At 38.6% G+C, this 22,229-nt stretch overlaps 2 protein-coding genes across 3 annotated transcripts in view; one reads left to right on the top strand and one right to left on the bottom strand.

The window, feature by feature from the left end:
* CERKL (ceramide kinase like) overlaps positions 1 to 7,585 on the top strand; it is a 122,298-nt gene extending 114,713 nt beyond the window's left edge. The window contains exons 11-13 of one of the 2 annotated variants that reach the window (XM_032856053.1): positions 935 to 1,031; positions 6,377 to 6,552; positions 7,344 to 7,585. In XM_032856053.1, coding sequence (XP_032711944.1) covers positions 935 to 1,031; positions 6,377 to 6,552; positions 7,344 to 7,425 — 355 coding nt within the window. In that variant the 3' untranslated portion in view covers positions 7,426 to 7,585. Of the gene's footprint in view, positions 1 to 934; positions 1,032 to 6,376; positions 6,612 to 7,343 lie in introns of those variants that run through there. The other variant, XM_032856052.1, reaches the window with a different exon arrangement.
* Positions 7,586 to 9,499: 1,914 nt separating this feature from the next.
* Positions 9,500 to 22,229, bottom strand: part of ITGA4 (integrin subunit alpha 4) — a 76,242-nt gene continuing 63,512 nt past the window's right edge. The window contains 11 exon segments of the mRNA XM_032856051.1: positions 9,500 to 9,890; positions 10,308 to 10,427; positions 10,809 to 10,907; positions 13,021 to 13,140; positions 13,819 to 13,944; positions 14,714 to 14,821; positions 17,154 to 17,244; positions 19,133 to 19,222; positions 19,574 to 19,653; positions 20,332 to 20,427; positions 22,054 to 22,204. Coding sequence (XP_032711942.1) covers positions 9,792 to 9,890; positions 10,308 to 10,427; positions 10,809 to 10,907; positions 13,021 to 13,140; positions 13,819 to 13,944; positions 14,714 to 14,821; positions 17,154 to 17,244; positions 19,133 to 19,222; positions 19,574 to 19,653; positions 20,332 to 20,427; positions 22,054 to 22,204 — 1,180 coding nt within the window. The 3' untranslated portion in view covers positions 9,500 to 9,791.

Raw genomic sequence — 22,229 nt, 5'->3', positions numbered from 1 at the left:
TAAGTAAAATGAACATTGGACCCTGGCAACTAAGAGATCTGGTACCAGTGATCATTTTGTTTTTCCTGGTGTGCCTTTGATCAAATCACTTAAACTTGGGGTCTTCTTTTCCATCTGTATAAACTGAGTGAATGAATGGATAATCTCCAAGGTCCCTTGCAAACTCTAACCTGAGTTTCCATAAGATTTAAAGAGCTCTTTTTCATGTTGTTGTTATTCTTGGAATAACTTTATATTTGCCTTGAAATCAAGCTAGAAATCATTTGCACATATTTCTGCAAACTGCCTTCTAAAGCTAAATGCATTTGTGAGTGGCTTTTTTGGCACTAAATCACATCTCTAAATTTGCAGTCTCTTATATTAAACTGAACTGTTATGCAAGATTAAAATGCTCAGTCATTTAACTGCACATGTGTGGCAACATTTGTCCCTTTTATCCATCTGTGGGCCCCTTTGATTTATTTTTCTATGTCACTTCGACCTGCCCATAAGTAAATATTTAAATATCACACTGTAGGTTTTAGAAAGTGTTGAGCAATTTGTTATACCATTTGTATTTATTTTCTATTTTACCTCTTTTAAAAACACACATGATTTCACATTTTGAATCCCTAAGTAAATACATTGGATTTTAAATGATGTCTTGCTAGGTATATAGGATGCATGATCGTTCATTTTCTAAAAAAGCCCCTAACGAACTTACAGAGAAGGCAATCAGTCAGTTAATAAAAAACTAATTCGAAGGGCTGTGCTGTTTAAAAAATAACAACGGCAAGATAAGATTTAAGAATTTAGGTAAATGTAATGTGACGACTAATCTCTCTGGCCTAAAACTTCTAGTAAGCGTGATATTTGTTAGAAGGAATGATAGAGTAATTTCTGTTGCAATCACTTCATAAACTTCTCAATGTCAAATACAAATATTTAATTCCAGATTAAATAATGGAAGCATGGCTCTCATCGTTGTACGAAACACTTCTCGACCAGAATTTATAAAACATCTAAAAAGATACGCCAGTGTTAAAAATCAGGTAGAGTAAATTATTTTTATTACTTGTGTGCAAAACTGTTAGTCCTGGAAAGAGAGATGCTGCAAGAGTTGACATCAAATCCTGCATCATAAGAAGGCATTATTCTCTTAATATATTAATCTTTTTTTCTTTCAGTTTGTGGTTCCTCCAAATTTTGAAGAGTATCTATTGTATTAACATAGATTGGTCCTTTTTGAGCTATCCTTTGGAGGATACATACATTTGTGTGTGTGCGTGTGTGCTTGCAAAGAGAAAGTAGAAAATGTAGTATTATATTGAAATGTGAAGTAAATTAAAGATAAAATTATATACTTGGCTGTTCTTCAGAATAAAAGTAGTGAAGTCTGAGATGTTTAGCCTTCTCAGTGTTATAGCAGCAGACTCTCTGAAGTTATGATCTTCAGATTCTCCTGCCATTTATGTACAGATCAGTCTCCCTTCACTTAATTGAAATAGATTTGCAGACCTATATTTAAAAACACACCACTTTTATACAGTCAGTATTCTATTCAGAACGAGAACATGTGGTTGCGTTTTGGGAGACAGATAAAATTGTATTTCCCCTTAAGGGATTTGTTTTAAAGAGAAGCAATAACTATTATAAGCCACATTCTTTTGGCAGAGATTTTGACCCAGTTTTTAGGAAACTGATCCAGAAATATGTGAATTTCTGAAATGATGAGTCTTGAACTACATGGGTATGCTTGTAAAGCCCTGTGGTCTCACTCCCTATAGGTACAGAACTGTACCTGGATGCAGCTGGATAGAGTACATGGGAGGAGGAGCATAAATCCAGCGGTGGTGGTGGCATCTTGCTTATGCAGGTGGCCATTGCAAGGCTCACACTGTAGTAAACTTTTGTAGACAGGCCTCATGAAGTTTCAGTTCTCTTCTGCCCGCTACATTATTTGATCAGTGTTTATTGAGCAAGCAACTGAAGTGTCTAGGAAATTGCATTATAAAAATTACAGTGCCTCTTTCCTTAAATACGAATCTCAAAGTACACAGAAGCAGACATAATGTAGGTTGTGAGCTGAAGTAATAACTTCACGTGTGTGTGTTTGGGGAAAGACGGTGACTGACTGTCCAAGGAATGGAGGCCTTTTCAGATGTTACTCATTTTGTTTGCAGTGTTACTATTTTTCTTAATCCACAAGCAGTACATGTTCATTATTGTTTTTTCCTAAGTCAGAAAGTAGAAACAGCAAAGCAAAATAAAAAGCCCTCAAAATTCTGTATTCCAAGAGCTAATCAGGATCACTACCTTGGTATAAACCTCTGCATCATTCCACATTAAACATATGTGAGAACCTCAATGGGTATTAACCTGAAGGTACTCATCCTGAGCAGCTCTGTATTTATTTTAGGGAGGTACAAAATAACTAAGAAATTCTCTTTTGGAATTGCCTAAGGGGCAATTGTCTGAGGTAATTTTTTGTAAGCATCCTTTTTTCAACATGAAAATATCCTTGTGAGTTTGCGAGTAATACATGCTTTCTATAAAAAGAAAAGCGAAGACAGAGTGAATAGAACTCTCTATAGGAAGACAATTTTTAAAAAAAAAGTGAGATCATGTTATGCAAGATATATTATAACCTGCTTTCCCCATTTACCAGCCATGTCTTATTTTTGATGCAAAAATTATTGCCTCTGTGTGTGGGGGGTTGGGGGACTGGAGGAGGCCAGTAGTTAGTCCTAACTCTGATTGACTTAGCTCTTTCCAAAAATTGAAATCCATGCTATTGCTCTGTAATTATTTTTTTTAACAAACTCTGAAATGTTCAACATGATGGTATATATGAGTAAGTAGATGGATTCCCAAGGTCACTGCTTCCAAGCAATGTTAATTTGATACATTTGTTTTTTTTTTTAAAAAAGGACATATATTTACACATAAGTGTGTATGTGTAGTCTCTTTCCTTCATGGTGACATTTTCAAAAATGTAAATTTATGTAAATTATGTAATATGATAAAGACCACATAAAGGTAAGATTATATAAGCAACAGTCTAGTTAGCAGTAACTGTGGTATCCAGAAAGGAAAACACAGTACTTCAGCCTCGGGAAAGCCCCAGTCTAGGTCCTGGAACCATCTTTGCCAGGTTGAAATGAATCTTCACATATATTAACAATTGTAGTGCATAATGAAAACCACCATCATCCTGCCTTCCCCATCACTGTGTCAAATAGAAAAATACTACCCTTCCTTTCAACTCTATCCTATCACCATCCTCCTTTTCCTCTGTCTTACATTCCCACGTATACTTTGACCATCATTTTTGGTAGGGAGTTTAAGACCCTTAAGTAAGTTAGTGCTTTCCCTGAGAACTTGTTTGCCAACTTCTAATCCTCTTGTGATACTTGTCCTAGGGGATCTCATTCCCCACCGCCACCCTGTTTGAACCATTATTTGAGCTTTGCACAATTAGCGAAATTTGCGAATTAGTGTTCTCTTTTCTCTGCTGATCAACAGGATCATGGTGCTTTCCTGTGTGCTGAAGTAGGAAAACTCATAGGCATCTTGAGTCTAGCATGTCCATACCTGACCATATTGTGTTTCCCCTAAAGGTCCTCCTTCCATGTGTCCCTCCAGAGGATGGCATCCTGGAGTTACTCTGGAATCCTCTCCCTCCCTCATTCCTCACAATCAACCCACCAAGCACTTCTGTTGGTTTCCCTCCTAAATGTTTCTGAAATTTCTCCTCCACCTTATTTTGAACCTTAATCTCTTCTAGTTTATAGCACCCTCTTCCTGACCTTCCTTTGCTCTGGTCTTGGCTTCCACACTTAGTTTTAGAGGATTTTGCTAAAACACTTTGCTGATGATCTCATGCTTAACTCTTCAGTGCCCTGCTCATTTTTGTCAAGATGGCATCGCATGTCCTCGGCATGGAATACATGGCCCTTTGTATTCTGGCCCTTGCTTATGTCACAGCCTCACCTCTTGCCAACCTACCCCAGCTTTCCTGTGTTTTGGTCATTTTATTAGTGTGTTAGGGCTGCCATGACAAATACCACAGACTCTGTGGAGGCTTAACAGAAATTTTTTTATATATCTGAAGATTAGAAGTCCAAGATGGTGTTAGCAGGTTTGGTTTCTCCCGAGGCCTCTTGTGGCTTCGAGATGTCTCTCTGCCTTCTGGCTGTGTCTTCACGGGGTCTTTCCTCTGGGTGTGCACAGGATCATGGTGCTTTCCTGTGTGCTGAAGTAGGAAAACTCAAACCTCATTTTAGCCACACCTTTAAAGACCTTCTAACTATGGTTACATTCTTTTTTTTTTTTTTTTTTTTTTTATTTGACAGAGATCACAAGTAGGCAGAGAGGCAGGCAGAGAGAGAGGAAGGGAAGCAGGCTCCCTGCTGAGCAGAGAGCCCGATGCGGGGCTCGATCCCGGGACCCTGGGATCATGACCTGAGCCAAAGGCAGAGGCTTTAACCCACTGAGCCACCCAGGCGCCCCTAACTATGGTTACATTCTAAGGTATGGGGGTGATAAGGTCAACTTACGACTTTGTGGGAGAGATACAATTCAGTGGGTAACCCCATCTATGTCTTAAAAAAAAATCAAATATAGTTGTTTATATCTTCTTTAAAAATAAGTGCCAAAACACCAGTATTACAATCAGTATTACAGTATGCTGAACTTTTTGTAGTTGCTTGATGGTGCCCTATATCCAGGCATATCCATATTACGCAAATGTTTCCTTTCTCCAAAACTTCTTCCCTTCCCCTCCAGGCTAACCCTTGTGTGTTAAGACTCCCATCAGATAGGAAGCTCACCCAACATCCTGAGCTTGCTGCCTCTGGTTTCTCTCGTTTAACTCTCTGCTTACACCATCATGGCATTTGTGTGTATCACAGTTTGAACTACTTGTCTCTTCCTCACATCTTAGACACACCCTCACACGAGATACTGAGCTCTTGGCTCCCTAACCTCCCATCTAATGATGTGGCTTCATAGGTAATGAATTTGCTGGCATGTGTGGAGCTTCATTTGGTGAAGGATGCACACGAAAACTGAGGCTTTAAGATAACAGACTTACCGGTGGCAGCCATCCCTCCGTGGCCTCTCTCAGCTTCCAGCTGCGTGCCGCAGGCGGACTGTTTTTATCACGTGGCCGTCTCCTCTCTTATAAGGACATCACTCATGTTGGATGAGAGCTCAACCTGATGACTTCATCTTAGCTCAATCACATCTGCAAAGACCCTCTTCCCAAACACGGGTGACCTTTGCAGGTACTAAGAGTTAAGGCTTCTAGGCATTGTTATCAGGGATGCAGTTTAACTCCTAGTTAGCCAGTTAGCAGTGACTCATTTAAAACCCATTATTTTTACAAGTTCACACAGAATGAAGGCTGTCCCCAGGGCTCTGGAGCTAAGATGGAAGTCTAAGGCAGTGACTGCTAAGCAGTTTCACAGGGAGCCCCCGTGCTTCCACAGAGAGCTACTTGGGGCCCGTAATTCTGTACCTGCATTAGAATGGCTGATACCACCCTATAAATCCAGTATATGCCATGGTAGTAGCCCAGTGCATTATACAGTATAACTGTGAAATCTGCTGGGCCTTGGTTTCTACTTGGGTAAAATAAGGGTGTGGGGAAAAAATACTAGTTTTCTGTCAACTTTTAGAACTCCATACCTCACCGAGGTTTATACATGGAAGAGAGAAAAACCCATGTAGATCATATGAATAGACCTCATGCCATTTACCTAAAAAGTGAAATAAGTGAGTGGTTATTGTGCTCTGCTACTAAACTGGTATTTGGCTATCTTTTCTTTTTTATGAGAATACATATTTTTTTCCACTAAAGATTCCTTAGACAAACAAAAACAAACTTGAAGATAGCCTGCACCCTTTAGAGCGGTCGGCAAGCAAACAATTGTCTTGTGACTTGTATCCATCTTGACTGTGGGACTGAGGTGGGGGAAAACCTGCAAAAATCACATTTGACTGACTTCCTCTTTCTACCTTCATAAGCTTAGAGCTAGGTTCTTCCCGGTTAAATTCTAAGTGTGAAACTTAGTTTCCTTTACATCACCCCAACTAATTGACAAATTAGTAAGTTGGTGGATTATATAAATCTTCTGTGTCAACAGCTGGGTATTAAAAAATCTTTAATTGAAAATGGTATGATATTGTATACAACCTCAGACTAGTGATCATAAAACAAGTTTGCTTGATCTCCCAAAGAAATTGGGGACCCCTGGCAGAGTTTCAAAGCTATAAAAATATCCTCATGCATGTTGATATTTATGTGCAAGAGAGAGCACAGTAAACTTTTTAATTTGCACGAGCAGTTAGGGATAAAGCCCACACCGTGACTATTTGTGTTTGTTTTATTTAGTTCAACTTTCCATTTGTTGAGACTTACACTGTTGGAGAAGTAAGAGTTCGTCCGAGGAATAAAAGTGGATGTGATCCGGAGGAGGATGATGGACGGCAGGCAGCTGCTTCAGAACACAGTTTCCCTTGGAACATAGATGGTGACTTAGTGGAAGCTGAATCAGAGGTTCTGGTCAAGTAAGTGTCATTATTTACCCCCTTCAATATCCACCAGCAGACACAAAATTAAGTGTAATGGAAGCAGCCTTGTTATGACTTTTTTTTTTAATGAGCAAGTCAGGGAAGCATAAAAAGATAGATGTACAATTTTAATAAATAAAGTATAACTTTACATTTATTCACCAGTTGTTACATACAGCCCAAGCATTTTCGTATAGACTCATCACCAAATTTTCTGAGTCTCTATATTGGCATTTCAAATGACCATTCTCCCTAAACTGTACAGATAATGTCTACAATTTGTTTTGTAATTTTAGCAATGTATGTTTTATAATCTTAAAAGTGGATCAAGAGCTTAACCTTGTGAAAGCCCTCTGCGGAGCGGATGGGTACACATTGAAAGCTCCAGTCTTGATTACTTTGTATTCAGCGGCGTGCTGCTCTCAACTCTTTCCACAGCATTCAACCTTATCAACACAGGAACAGTTTTATATACTCTGTAACAGGACAACTGGCATGAAACAAGTTTAGGACCATGCAAACTCATTGCTGGAAAGCATTAGGACTCAAGGGGTGGAAGACCGGGGCAGGAGCAGCACCCTGTAGGCACAATGTCTGGATGTTACAGTAATTACCGGTGTCCATTTATCAGCGCCCCCTCCACATTTACAAGATTGCAGCTCTGCCACAAATGGAGGTTTTCTAGCTATCGTTATATTGGTATTTGGTATAATGTACCAGACTCAATAGGTATATGTGTGAAAAATAACGAGAGGTTGATGAAATAATTATACATCTATTTCTTACAGATTACACCCAAGACTTATCAGTCTTTATGGAGGAAGCATGGAAGAAATGAATGATTCCAAAGTAACATGTAATTGTTTATAAAAGAAATGTACAAACTAGAATTTTAATATGAAGGAATATGGTCATGCATTAAAGATATAGGGGAAAAGTTATTTTTTTAAAGAAATGAAAATTGCTATTTTTGTTGCTAAAAATTAGCTTCTAGAGCTTAAGCCATGAAATATAATGAATTAAATTCTGGTTTCAGAAAGTATTTATTGGAACTGAAAGCAAACATTCATATACTCAAAACATCATAATGATCTGTCAGTAATTCCCAAGTGAAATAATTTGGATGCTTTCAATTTTCAGGATTTGAGTCCATCCTCTATGGATATAAAATTTCCTACAGCCTGGTACAGATGGATGCCAGAGGTTACCTAAGGATGCCCTGGTGAGATCCTAATCCAGATTTCAAAATGGCTCCAATACCTACATTATTTGCCAAAGAGATAAGCTATTTTAAGTTGTTAGGGAACCAATTTTGTGACTATTCCCTGAAAACTGAAAATTGTTGATTTTCTTTATAAGTCTTTTCAAATCCATAACAAATTTTGAAGTGTAAGAAGTAGCTAACTAGTGAGGAGCTGTTTTCTCTTTGCTTCTGAAAGTCATGTTATCCAGCAATCCTAGCACACTGGTTTAGCGCACTCAATACCCCACCATGCTATCATCTCTGGATAGAAAAGAGCCCAATTTAAATTTCCTCAGGGATCATCCTCCACCAATGATTCCAGAAAATCTCCTGAAAGGATTACTTTGCTTTTTATGTAATGAAAAAAGCAGATCATTTGCTTATATAATACCTTTTTAAGTTTAATTAACGACTGCTGGGATATACCGTGTTCAGGAGGGTTCATGCTCACAGATTGGGTTTCACCCATTGAATGCCTTCAGAAACTCTGTCCTCCTTGTTCTCTGGCCACCAATTACTAATGTGGGCTCATGAACAGAGAACCTGCAGGAATTTAGGCAGCCTGAGAAAGACCGCTGTTGGCAGGGGCTTCAGATAGAAGTCTTTTACTATTTAATTGCTTCCAACAATAAAGACAGATATAGGACAACTCACAGCTATCAGCATCCAGGTCACATGCCTGAATAAATATGAAAAAGGACTGTATTTGCAATGAAAAGATACTAAAGATTATTTAAAATCCAGAATCTTTTTCATAAAAACGATTTCACTTACCACTAAAACAGATCATGGAAATTTTTATGTCACATTTATATTCACTGAATACAAGCTAAAAGTTAAATTTCCGGATTTTGTTTCTCTAATTCCATGCAGACGAGAATGATCTTATACACCTGATAAAAACACATGTAATACATACATCTGAGGAGAAAGTAGTATCTACACCAGTAGGGGCATTTGCTTGATTTGACAGTCACTATTTTACATAGTATCTAATTTATATGGAATACTGGCCTCCAAGCACGGTCTTCGTAGAGTTTGGCTTTTTAAGAGTCATTAATGAGGTACAGTTTTCAGATTTTACATATTATCAGTGTATTTATATTTGAAATATCAGCTAAAGTGCAACATTCACAATCTGTTTCAGAGTATAAGTTAGAATTCTTAAGTACTATTGTTTTTATAAGTAAAAAAATTTCACTAAAAATGGATTTGAGACATTACTCCTGGGTACCCTTGATAAAAATGTGTTATATTCTTTTAAGAACTTATGTATATATACAGAAAGAATCCATAGCCGTATAAACAGTAATTATCCAGAAGTCATTAAACTCAAACCAGTGTATAAATTCAGTCTGGAATTTGCTCCTCAGGCCCAAAGTGCTCTTACATAGACTGCCGACTAAATGGTTGTTGATCCAAGCCCATCATAAAGGTATTAGAAATAAAGGTCTTTAAAGATAAAATCTGCTTTAAAACATTAGTGGTCTTCTTTTATTCATAAGAAAATTGAGGAACAGCTCTTCGTTCTTTAGATATATTTAGCGGGATTTTTCCAATGAGTCCCAAAGATCTATTAGAAATGAATTCAGTGGAGTTTATTTTACCGAAGCAAGCACACCTGGCAAATTATTTCTTTTAAAGGAATGATATTTCAAGTCCAAGACTTCTCCAAATGAGTTGTTTACTTCCTCAACATGATTTAATTCAGATGGACTTTCATTTCAAGGTATCTTCGAGGGATTACTTACCTTGAATAAATTGAATGCTTTAGTGTTTTTTTCTATCCATTTGAGAACTGAGAGATTATTTTCCTCTGGAAGAGTAATCATTGCTTGGGATTTTTCACTTGCATCGAGACCTAGTATGTCACAAGGTCATGAGTAAATGAAGTACATAGGAGAAATCTGAGCAGAATTCTGGGTTTCTTGTAAACACTGTCTTGAATTTCTTTGGTTAACCTGAGTCTATTCTCTCAATTTGAAAGAAGTCTTTAATCATCCTTGTTGCTCTTGCTGTTAATGTAGCTCCAGCTGTCTCTTCTGTTTTCTTCTTGGAGGACAGATTTGTACTGTCTTTTAAAGAAGCCAGCCTGTAAACAGTATTGCATAATCAGTAGTGTATAGTTGCGAACATATTACACTCATTGGACACCTGAATAGTCACCGTCCCAAGTAGTAAAATTCAGATGGGAAATATTGTGTTAAAGAGCAATTTATTGGACTGCTCGGTGACACATACTCTCCAAAATGGACATTAAAAGTAATATGCAGTGTTTTCTAAGAGCTTTCTTAAAGAACATCTTTCCAAACTAGTGTCACGGTTGGAATACTGGTACTGAAGTTAGGAGAAACAGGAGATCAGTACTGCATAGTCACTTGGGAATTTAAAACGTTAACATTAAAAGTGCTACAATATTTCATAATTTGGGAGTCACAAAGGGGGCTTCGTTACAAATTAAAAACAGCATTATTGAGTAGTTTAACATGGATAATTATTAAAGGCTTACCTTCCACATAACATATGAAATCAATAAAAGCAAAATAAGTCCAAGGAACAAGCTACTTGAAATAATGGCTATTGTGAAATGACGTTTGGGTCTTTGATGATGTAGTCCTTCAAGCAGAACCTACATAAAGAGCCACCAGTTTAAAAACTTGCTTTTAATTCCCTCTGAATCACCTCCCCACCCCTCCCCAATCTATGATTCCCATAGTATTTTGAACAACTCCCATCTCCTCCTCTTGCTGGTTCGAACAACCCTAGGGAACACTGGCAACCATTTAGTAGAATTGGCTTGCGCCATGTTTCTTCATCCAGATAATTCTACCAAGTTCACCTCCTAAAAAAGCCATCTGCATTGTTCCCTCCCACCAATTGTGGAAAATGCCAAATCTCAGTAAAGTATTTCAAGTCTTCCATGATCTAGGCAATCTAGTTTCCTGACTGAAAGCTCCATCAATAGTTTTTCCTTATAATCCTAGGGTTTCAGGTAAAATGGTAATCTTACATGTGCAACAGTCTCATCTTTGTTTAGTTCGATAACTTTTGGATTAGGCTCTGGAAAAGCTGTTGCTCTTATTTCAAACTTGAGGGCCGAAGTCTCATCCTGTTTAATAAAAGAAAGATCACTGTAGCCTGATTCGTGAAGACAGATTAATAATTTCTCATGATCTTTACCTACTCTCTGAGGTTTTTACAATGGATATTCCCCAGTTCATTTCACCATTTGTATTAAATTGCAATGCAACACTTCCTGTACTTCCAAAGGCATGGCCATTGTATTATTTTTCTGGGCATCATTTTGTTGAAATCCTTTTATTAAACTTAACTAGTTTGGGCACTTGGGTGGTTCAGGTGGTTAAGTGTCTGCCTTTGGCTCAGGTCATGGCCCCAGGGTCCCGGGATCAAGCCCCACATCAGGCTTCCTGCTCAGTTGGGCCTCTGCTTCTCCCTCTGCCCCTCTTGCACTCTCCCTCTTGCCTGCTTTCTCTCTCTCTCTCTCAAAATTTTTAAACATGACTAGTTTGCAGACAACTTGATGCAGATATTTGTAATACTTAATAAAAGATCTGGTAGTTAGCACTGTTTTGTTTCCTAGAAATTGTGTCTTTTACCAAATAAGACTTTCTTCGCCTAATAAATGTTTCTTCAAATTTATTTTACCTAGGCTTTTTTTCCCCCTGAACAATGCTGTCATCTTGCTGCTCTGATAAAATACATACAGTTTATCTAATACCATAATCTGGTACAAGTAATTATAACATTCAAATATAAAATCAGTAGATGAACTCCAAGATACACTACATAACCAAGAATCCGGGGATGGGCTCCACCTTCTCTGAGAACCTCTTAAAATTGCATGTAAAATTGAGTTTCTCATATATGCATTCATTGCAGTAGAAGATTATTCCTAAAGAGATCTATGACCTTTAAAAGTGAAAACTACTATATAAATGTTGTAGAATTTTAGGGCTGAAAATAAATTACATACTTTGTTAAAGCAGTGGTTTCCAACAGGGATTCTTTTATCACCTTGAGGACAGTAGTTTCTGGAGACATTTTTGACTGTCAGGACTTGGGAGGTGGTGTGTCAGCATCTAGTTCATAGAGACTAGTAATGCTATTAAACATCCTACAATACACAGGACTGGACCTGGCACCAAGGAATTATCTGGTCCAAAATGCCAGTAGTGCCCAATGTGGAGAAATCCGAACCTCAAGGGTATGAGGCTGCAAACTGCAAAAGTCTTAGTAACTCGTTGCTGGTCTCAGGTTTTAGTTTTTAGCACAACTGGAACTGGAACAGAAATCTCTTACTTCGGTATCTGGTGGATCTTTTTTTTCCTTCCCTCCTTGACCACTGTGTAGCAATTTTAAACATTCTTCTTTAAACAAAATAGAACTACTGTTTTCTTTGGCTTACTATATACCATGCACTAAATGCTTTACAACACCTCTACAAAAATACTTTATCCATATTTATCAGGTAAAGTGAGGAACAGAACTACACATAAAATTGGTTTTATCTCTAATTTTTTTCATAAGATTCATTTTATGGAGAGAATACGAGCAGGGAAGGGGCAGAGGGAGAGAGAGAATGCTCAAGTAGACTCCCCCTGAGCACTGAGCTCAACACAGGGCGTGATCTCAAGACCCTGAGATCATGACCTTGAACCTACACAAAGAGCCTGACAGCTAACTGACTGAGCCGTCTGGGTGCCCCAAAAATCTGCATACTCATTTCTAGGAAGAAGTTCAAGATGTATTATTTATTCAGCCTTTCAGAGTTTCTCTTACGTGTTATTGTATGCTTGTGTTTTATTATTGATAAATTTTGATGTTTTCATTTTATGAAAGCCTTAGTTTAACTTCTTAAATATTTAGGCATAATTTAAAGTAGAAAAAATCTTAATATTATAAAAAATAGGTAGCCAATTTCTGTGATTTAATCAAAATTTATAATTAGTTGGACATGTTTTCTAAAATAAACCTCTTAATTATTCCACAGTCTATTTTACAGTCTTAGTTCTCTTTAATTACTTAAGCCATATCACTTAGTGTATGCAGCTGAAACTATGCATGGGAATAGTTGTAGAGTTCCACTCCAAATTTTAATATTCATACCTCAATTACTTAAATGCCTCCTCACATACCATCCTACATAAATAAGATGATTGTCAGAATCTACAAACTCAAAGTTGTCGTTTTATCTTACTTACCATTTCTGAAAGGTATGGCCGGCCTTCCAGCTGAATGTGAACACTGGCTTCTTTTCCACTTTCCATTTTCCCAAAATGGCAGAAAAAATTTAAACAGTATGGATCAGCTTTTATGCAGAACTTGAAAAAAAAAAATACAAAAGAGCTACATTAAAACATTTTTTTTATAGGTAGCTAAAATATTTTACATGGAATTAAACATCTCCCATGAGTGGCATTTAAAAATTATCTTGCTTTAAACAAAACGTGAATGTTTGTTTGTTTTATAAATTATAACAAAAAGTATTTGAGCTGAGGCATGTGTTTTGAGAATTAAAACAAAGGCTCCTAATCAGAACTGTGTTAAGGTACATGTTCTATGTTGCTTGTAAAACTTGGATCATTTGAAGGGAAGACCACTTCTTCAGGGTTTTTGGCTTTTTCCTAAATTCACTAAATGAGAGGAATTAAAATTAATCTCATGTTACAAAGTCTGCTCAGCTGAATACTCTATCTTGGCCTCCTAAAGGATCTGGAACAAGGCTTGGCTGGCACAAAATAGGCATTGGTTAGATTAATAATGAAATTATATCTATCTATCTATCTATCTATCTATCTATATCTATGTGTGTGTGTGTCTGTGTATAAATATAAACTCTGGGTCTCTCTAATCATGTGTGTGTCTTGTGCAAGAGTATTACCTTGGGTTGTTTCTTTCCTGCACTGAACTGACCGCTCAAACCCACTGGTTCTTGGTTTTAAGTGCTTTGGTTCTGTATGTTGGAAGCAAAATCTGCAACCAAAAAAATGGAAACTTACCAGTAGTTTCTTATCAGTCTTGGACAAGAATTTGAATATGTCTTTCAGGAACTCCAGTGAACCTTTCTCCTGCTCTAATGCACACATTCTTTGATAATTTTTAAAATGGCATTCTCCAGCAGTAGTCTATACAGATAGAAAGTGAGAAAAATCTTATTTCATACTGGAGAGAACAGCAAAAACTACATGCTCTTAAAAGTTCCAGTTGCTTACCTTTTCTAAAATATATCAAGTATTTCTGAAATTGTGAAAATATCTTTGGAATAGACTTTCTTGGGAAAAATCAAGTCTCCATGGCAAAAACTCAGAAACCCAGCAACATTTTAACTAGGTTGGATATAGGTGCTCAAGTGAGCACAGGGCCCTAACTTGACAGAAAATAAGGCAACGTGAAAAATGGACATTTGAACTTTAGCATGGAATTAACACTTCTTTGGCTTTAGACACAAAATAAAACGATAACACATAATAACAGCATGTCTTGCCATTTAAGTCTGGAACTCAGGCAAGATACTTTCAAATTAGATCTCAAACCCAATGAAGGATTTATTTCTTGACTGCTTGTCTTGAAAATGGGAATTTAAGAAACAATTCTGATACAGTCATCAACATAAAAGTATCGATTCCTGTTAAAAAATGGCTGAATACTGGTTTTCAACAGCAGACTCAAAATTTATAGAGCATTTCACCAATTACTTCCAGAGGCCCATTTCACAAAGAAAATGCACTGAAGACAGAAGAGCAGAGGTCCCTGTAACCCTGTAGTTCCAATGGATAATATTCAAAGTGTACTCAGGAATTGGTGCATTCACAGCTGAAAGCGTGACTCAAATACATTAAGAGATATACCCATTTAGCAACATAACTTCGAATAAAGGAAGGAACACATTTTTACCTGGACATCCAAAATGTTGAACAGCTTATCGGTTTGGGGGGTAAAAGAATTCGGTACCATTATTTCCACACTAACATTTGGAGCCATGCTGTGACCCATGTTGATAACCTGGGAAGGAGGAAAATTTTTTTTACAACCTATTTTTCATAAATGTAAATACAGGTATCAGCAAGCTTTTGGGTGAACCCGGATGTTTCAGGAAACATTTGTAACTGGGGGGGGGGGGTGTGTAGTCGGCATCAGCATGGTGAAGGGAGATCGAATATCCATAAGCAGAACTTTAAAGAGTGTGCTAATTGTTCCTTATTTCCAGCCCTCTCCTTTTGATATGCTTAGGTCAAATGTCCAGACTGTTAGTTACTGCAGAAGCAGTCTAAAGGAAAAGACAATAACATACATTTGTATGGCAAGTTATGTATCTAAAAACCCATGACCAGGTGATCCTCACAACTGTCCCGTGAGGTGAGCTGACATTTGATTCTCCAGCTCCCGAAGAGGCTCAGACGTGTGAACAATGTGCCTCAGATGGCTCCAGAGTGACAAGAAGCTCAGGTATTCTACCTCTAACTCTTCTGTGTCACAACATCACTCTGCTGAGAGAATGCTCCTCTTTGCAGTAAGTGAATGAGAATATGTTACATAGTTCAGGGTAACAATAATGCCAAGGCACTCAGAAAGTGGTAGAGAAAATACAACAGCCTCTTAATAATAAGGCATAGGTAGATGATATTTCATTACTGATAAATTTGGGGATTTCAGCTCTCTGAGGAAGGAAATTGGCTCAAAATAATTGCCTCCCGAGAGCTTAACTGTGAAACCAAGAGAGTAAGTCAGAAAAGAGATGTGCCACAATCCCCAAACGAAATAGTGTGACTCCGACATTTGCAGTAATCTTTAGGAAGCACATGACATGGAAGAATGTGTCCCCTGGCTGATGGAAATGGCTAGAATGTGGGGTAACAGGGCAGTTGCTGAAGGAGGTTTCAGCAATGAAAACCCAGGACTGCCCTGACCTTTAGACAGGGTCTCCCTCGTGCCAGCCAGTGATCAGTCCAACCTCAATACCCTTCATCCTGGTTCACCTAATAACACCAAGACCTCTAAGAGCCTCCTCACGTTTGCACAGACACACTGAGCCTACAGACTGAAAGTACGTCCAGTGTAACTTAGTGCAAAACACTTTCCAGTTAAATTAGTGAAAACTGTATGAATTGTAAGCTAATGACTAGACCTTCTAGAGTCTGTGCTCTGATAAACTAGAACAGAAACTGAGCTGAAATCCCACGGGGCTCTGATAGTAGCACTCCTTGGGACTTCAAAGCAGAGGGCTGTATTTTTTCAACACTGATGTCCACTAATACAACAAAAATTTGCGTATACACAGACTCGGCAGGATTCCAAGGTCATTGTAACAATCTGGAGCAGGGCCCAGGCATTTGCATTTTGTGTAAGTACCTCAAGTGATTCTGACCCACATATTAATCCAGCTTTATAAAAATATATTTATTTTAGAGAAGGAGCACAAGCTGGAGTGGGAGGGGTAGAGAAAATCTTCAGCAGACTCCGCACAGAGCACGGAGCCTGACACGGGACTTGATCTCACAGCCACGAGATCAGAAGAGTCAGACGCTTACCTGATAGCACCACCCACGTGCCCCGCAAACCTACATTTTCAAAAGCATTGCCTTACAAAAAAATATCATCATGTACCTAAAGTCAGACCCACTCACACTCTGTGGATTGTTACATAGTTCTAAGAATGGAGCATTGTTTTTGATTCAAAACATCGTTGTGGTCATTATCTACAATTATCATCCAGGATGCCCCAAAAGTGTCAGTTTGGCAGTAAAAATTTTTTAAAAATTACCTTTATATTAATGTTTGGATGATGATACTCATTTTTTAAAACAATTTAATAAATGACATCACTTGTAACAGGTTATATGCTTATGAACTAAACAGCTGACCACGACCTTAAACAGGGGCATAGGAGGTAAGAGCTACCTTTACTGGTAATGTTAGTGCTCGTATAAAAGCTTGAACCCAGAAGAGATTTCGCTGATTTGCACCCAAAGATGCATTCCCTTGGCCTGTCCTCATCTCTGCACCTCTAGCAGATTTGGTTCCTCTGATAATTTTGCCTGTTTCAGGAGTTCCCTCTGTCCTGTGCTTGCTCCTTCCCAGGGTATTTGAAGGAATCAAGGGCTTCGGTGAACGGGCAAGACAAAGGGAAAACAAGGAGCATTAACCCAGTAGGAGAGGTGAGGGAGGAACCCGTGGGCCCCTAAGCCGTGGGGGAGCTCCTCAGCCATGGGGGGCAAAGCTGGGCGGTGTGGGGGGGCCCTAAGCCTCCGGCATCTCAGCCTATGATGTCCTCGGGAGCAATGCAGCAGTACCAGGCTTTCCCTTTGCTACAGATAATCAAAACAACTCTTCTTACATGGAAAGTGAAGTTCATTTTCTCTGCCATGCACGTTTCAGGCTCATTTTCTTCCTTTGGTCCATACACAAATGAAGTTGGGTTGACAAATCTGAAAGAAACAAGTTCATATTTCATTGGTCTTACTTGTTGAGCTATTATACAGTCTTTCTCTATAGGCTGGATTATTGTATCTCTCTTAAAAATGCTATGAATACTATATTCCAGACTATAGAGGCCTCTAAGCACCAAGGAATATTTTTGGTTTCTTGGGAAGCTATGAATTTTAGTGAAATGTAATAAATTCAGAAAGCCGTGTGCTCTGATTTGGGTGTTAATGTCTCTTCCCACGAATATCCTCTCTGTTTGTCTTCCCAGCACTGCCTGCTTCAGTCCACTGGCCATTCCTTCTTTGTCAGCCCTCAAATGATTCATACAAATTTTATAAATAGGAGATAAATTCTTAACTTTATCCCTATAGCTCCAGTATCTTCCTGTAAGTCAATCGATTTTACCTATTTTTGTATTGTGTCTTTCTGTGATCCACTTCCTGTTGGCTATTTGTAATGAACCCCAAAGCTGGGGAACAATTCAAACATCAGTAAGTATGGTAAACTTTTTGCTTAGGAATACAAGGTTGTCACTCTTGCCTGTGATTAGACATAGAGGTCAATAGTGGTTTCTAAGAAGTATTTTTCTGGGGAATCCCAACTCCACTAGTTGCTTTTATTTAGCAGCTAATGTGAAGTAATGAAAATAAGTGACAGGCTACACAGAAATATTGAAATACTGTAGAATTAGGCAGTTTTATGCTCGCAGAACATTCCTTGCCCAAAATATGAGGTGGAGGACACTCATCATGAGAAAATCACGAAAAGGAAGTGAGATAAGGCTTCAAAATCAGGAAACGTGGCGTCAGCTTTTCTCTGGTCCCCACTGACACAGCAGGGTCTTCCCTCCTGAATGGCTTTCTCTCTCCTGCTTGTTTCACCTCGAAAAAACATGATACTTAGTTCTTTCAGTTGCAGACACCATTTTATTTTTATATAATTATATGCCATCTCTGTGAGTGGTTAAAAATGATTGGGGATGGTTTATATTTAGAGCAACAAGAAAAGCTCATCAGTCTATTTGTTTGGTATCTCCTATTTTTGGTCCTTTAAAAATAGGGCTTTAGGGGCACCTAGGTGGCTCAGCCAGTTAAGCATCTGTCTTCAGCTCAGGTCATGATCCTGGGGCCCTGGGATCGGAGTCCCATGCTTCTCCCTCTCCCGCTTTCTTTTTCTCTCAAATATATAAAATCCTTTAAAAAGAATATTGTTTTAAACAAAGGCTAATAGTCTGAATCATTTCCAGTAAAATCAGTAAGGGTTTTCTTAATACACCTTAAATCTTTTCTACATGTTTCCTTCTTGAATCTGAGGAGGGCGCACACAATCACTAATATTGTGGGGAACCAGTGAATGCTGGCTCTGGGGCCATGGGTGAGAAACTCCATAATTCATGGGTCAATGAGTGGTCAGGGGACACCTTGCAGCTTGGTGCTCTCCTATCTCCATCGATTTGCCACACAGGTAGAGGTGGGTTCTGGAGAGTGGTGACTGGGCCAAGCTTATACTTCCTAGAACTTTACTCTCACCACAGCCACTGAGCATTATCAGGCTAATGGCACACTTCCATTCCCCCCCACCCCACCCCTGCCCCTTATAGTGTACAACTGACAGGCTGGACATGACCTGCTAGAGGCTTCTGGGGCTTTTCCAGGAAGAAATCTCCAACCGGGTACTAGCTTAAAGAGGCCTCAGTAATGATTATAGAGTGCATGAGACTAATGAAGAACGAAGCAAGAGGATGCAACACCAGGTCTTTTTTAAGGGATAGAAACAGCACAGGAGCTTTCCTTAAAAAATTTTTCAATATATTTTTTGACCAATAATATAAGAAGCACCAGAATTTAAAATCGGCTCTCAACTTTACAAGAGATGTCCATATTTACTTACCCATGAACAGTTAGCATGACTTCGTACTTGAGAGGTATTGTTAAAGTCACTCTGTTCTGCTTCAGGTCCTCCCTTTCCCCTTCATTTGCACTACAGAAACAGATAAAAGACACCCTGTTAGAATCCCCCAGACATAAAAATCATCTTCAGAGAGGACTAATCACCTATCATGTATACCGAATGTATTTGGAGGCTTGGGGAGTGGGGGAAAAAGACGTGGTGGTAAGCAATGTTTATGACAGGGTTGACAGAAATTTGCTCTCACTATTTAGTGTTATTTGCTCCAAAGATAGTGAGAGATCTTTTTGTTTCTTAGATCACACAAGAGAAGTTTTCTCCTGCAGACAATGGATCACAGCTCCGTGGTTCCCCTATGTCCCCCCACCCTAAAGTCAGGAGTCCACTTCTGTAGCACCATTGTTTTTTCACAGTGAATTATACCAGGTGGCGTGCACTGTGATGCTGAGATCCTCTTCTGCTCTGCTGAGTGAGCTCACATCCAGCAGAAAGCTGACATCTATCTGTGAAACACAGAGAGGGAAACACCCATTTTAAACAAAATCTAAAAACAGTTTTTTTTTTTATCATCTGAAATCTTCTGAATGTTGATGTTCTGTGGAATGCAGATTGGAGACTATGTTCTAGAAGCACAGGCTACCCCTCCCCCAAGCAGTGAGCTAAGGGAGAAAGCTGTTGGGGTTGGGGTGATTTTCAAGCACCAGCGTTTCCACAAGTGACATTCAGAGACAAAGCCTCCTTCTAAATGGAAAGACAGGCAGGTCCAGACTGACAAAATTAGAGATGCTTTAACAACTTGAGTGAGGACTCTTGCCAGTAACACCTTTTTGTATAGCAGAGGTAACATGCCTGGCAGATAGGACCACCTGGGGTGGAGAGTGGTAGGGGGAGTGTCGGGGAGGGTGAGACAGGGGAGGAGAATGCTGATCGACACATTCACAGGCCCATCTTGACACAAACATGTGCCCCCACTTTTTTTTTTTTTTTACAGTGAACATTGCCAAGAATATAAACACAATCTCAGAGATCTAAGCCCAGTTGGTTTGAGTTTTATTTCATCACTTAGCTGCTTACCCTAAGCAAATAAATAATTATATATTTGTATGCAGCATAAACAGAAAAAATAAAAAATATTTTATGTTCATGTTAGTAAGCAAAAACTATACATGCTAAATGCTTACCCTTGATAGGTGATCAACATATATGTAACCTACACTGCAGTCAAGTCTTACTAAGCCAGAGCTGTCTGTTACTTCACAGCTTATTTGTTTTTCTTCCTAGAAGGAAAAATGAAACAAACGCTTTAGGTAAGAAGGGAAGGAAAAGTTTGTAACATATGTTTAGGAACAGTCTTTGAAAAGCAAATCATTTCTGAAGAATTTGCCTTCCTGGAAGATGATTTTCTGTTTACTTTTGGGATACATAGAAATATAAATAAAATTTATAAGTGGGTACACATACACACACAGATGTATATTTTAATATTCCTGTAAATTCTCCAAAGAATACACAGAATAATTCCTGGCCTTGTAGCTTTCATCCATGTTTGTTTTCCTTATTTAACTCAAGGTCCAGTTTCTTGAAAAATCATGAAGCGAGTAATCCATGAAGTCCCTGTTTCATTGATCCTCTTTTGTCTGGGATGTGAGAATGAGGTAAAGGTGTATAATTACAGTAACTGCCACCACAATAGGAGATATATATAAATATTCAAATATTTAGGGAAATATATATCTTGATGTTTCTATATACTATATTATACTATAGATGTATACATATAAATACACACTATGTACTATAGAGGTATATGCACTATAAATGTGTGTGTATATATATATATATACTATAGATGTACTAAATATATATATATATATAAAATATACACAGAAGTATATATATTTTTTAATTTTCCCCTCATACTATTGCAAATAGGCTCCCAGTGCTCTAGAGAAAGAAGTAACGTATTCCAGAGAGGTCAAAGACCTCTCTAATTGCCCTTGGTTTGAAGAGATAGTCTCTGGGTAAAAGAGGTGTAAATTTGCTAAGGGATAAGATAGGCACCAAAGGGGAAAGTGACTGAGGCTTTTCTCTTTGAAATCGACCTTATTAATGCCTTGCTGATAGATTTAACTGTTCACGACTGAGGCACGGTGGTGAGAAAAGGTCTCTAAGTGCTTCAAACTCTTGTAGGAAAAGAGAAATTGCCTGTGATCTGGTTGATACCAAGACTTCAGAATTTTGGAGGATCGCTGGTTGTATGGTATTTGTTGGAAGTTCTTGGCGAACAAGACTGGGGATGTGAACATAAAATGCGAGCAGTAACTCTGGGCGCCTGCTTGAAGGACCAGTATTGCTTGCTCAGGGAGCTCAGACACAAAGAATGGCACCGTGGTGCCAGATGAGTGTGTCATCAATGAGAGAAGCAGTGGCACCCAAGCAGCTTGCTTGGACAAGAGGATCTCTCACGTGGTAACATTTACAAGAGAGAAGTGGACTTTTTCTACCTCAGATACCAAGGAACTTATCATTTTGATCAGGAGCAAGTAGTAGTCTGAAAAGCAATGGAATTTTGAGTGGTAAGTCCGCATGTACCCCAATATTTAGGCCCTACTTCCATGAAATGGATTATGCCATTTACATTTTTTTAAAAATGTATTTCCTCGAGAGAGGGTGAGCATGCAAGTCGGGGTGGGGGCACAGAGAGGCAGTGGGAGAAGCAGACTCCCTACTGAGCAGGGAGCCTGGACACAGGGCTTGGACATTTGGCTTGGAACCAGGACCCTGAAATCATGACGTGAGCCAACGGCAGAAGCTTAACCAATAAGCCACCTGGGTGCCCCTTCACCATTTATATTTAAAAAAAAAAAGAAATACAGTATCATGCTATGGTATTTGATACTTACCAGATCTAAAATCTTAATGAAGTAAAGGCCGGTGGGGAGTGTGATGTGCAGAGCTGTTTCATACGCATCATCTCCAGCATTAAACAAGGACACGTTCAACATTACTGTCTTCATACTTCCAACAGCGAGATAGGTCTTATTTTCATGTGGCCTAAAAATTAAGTAATATTTAATAC

Source organism: Lontra canadensis, unplaced genomic scaffold, assembly GCF_010015895.1.
Source record: "Lontra canadensis isolate GAN:19392208 unplaced genomic scaffold, GSC_riverotter_1.0 scaffold11, whole genome shotgun sequence".
In the NCBI taxonomy this organism is placed as follows: Eukaryota; Metazoa; Chordata; class Mammalia; order Carnivora; family Mustelidae; genus Lontra; species Lontra canadensis.
The sequence above is the reverse complement of the archived record's forward strand: the minus strand, read 5'-3'. Positions and strand labels throughout refer to the sequence as shown.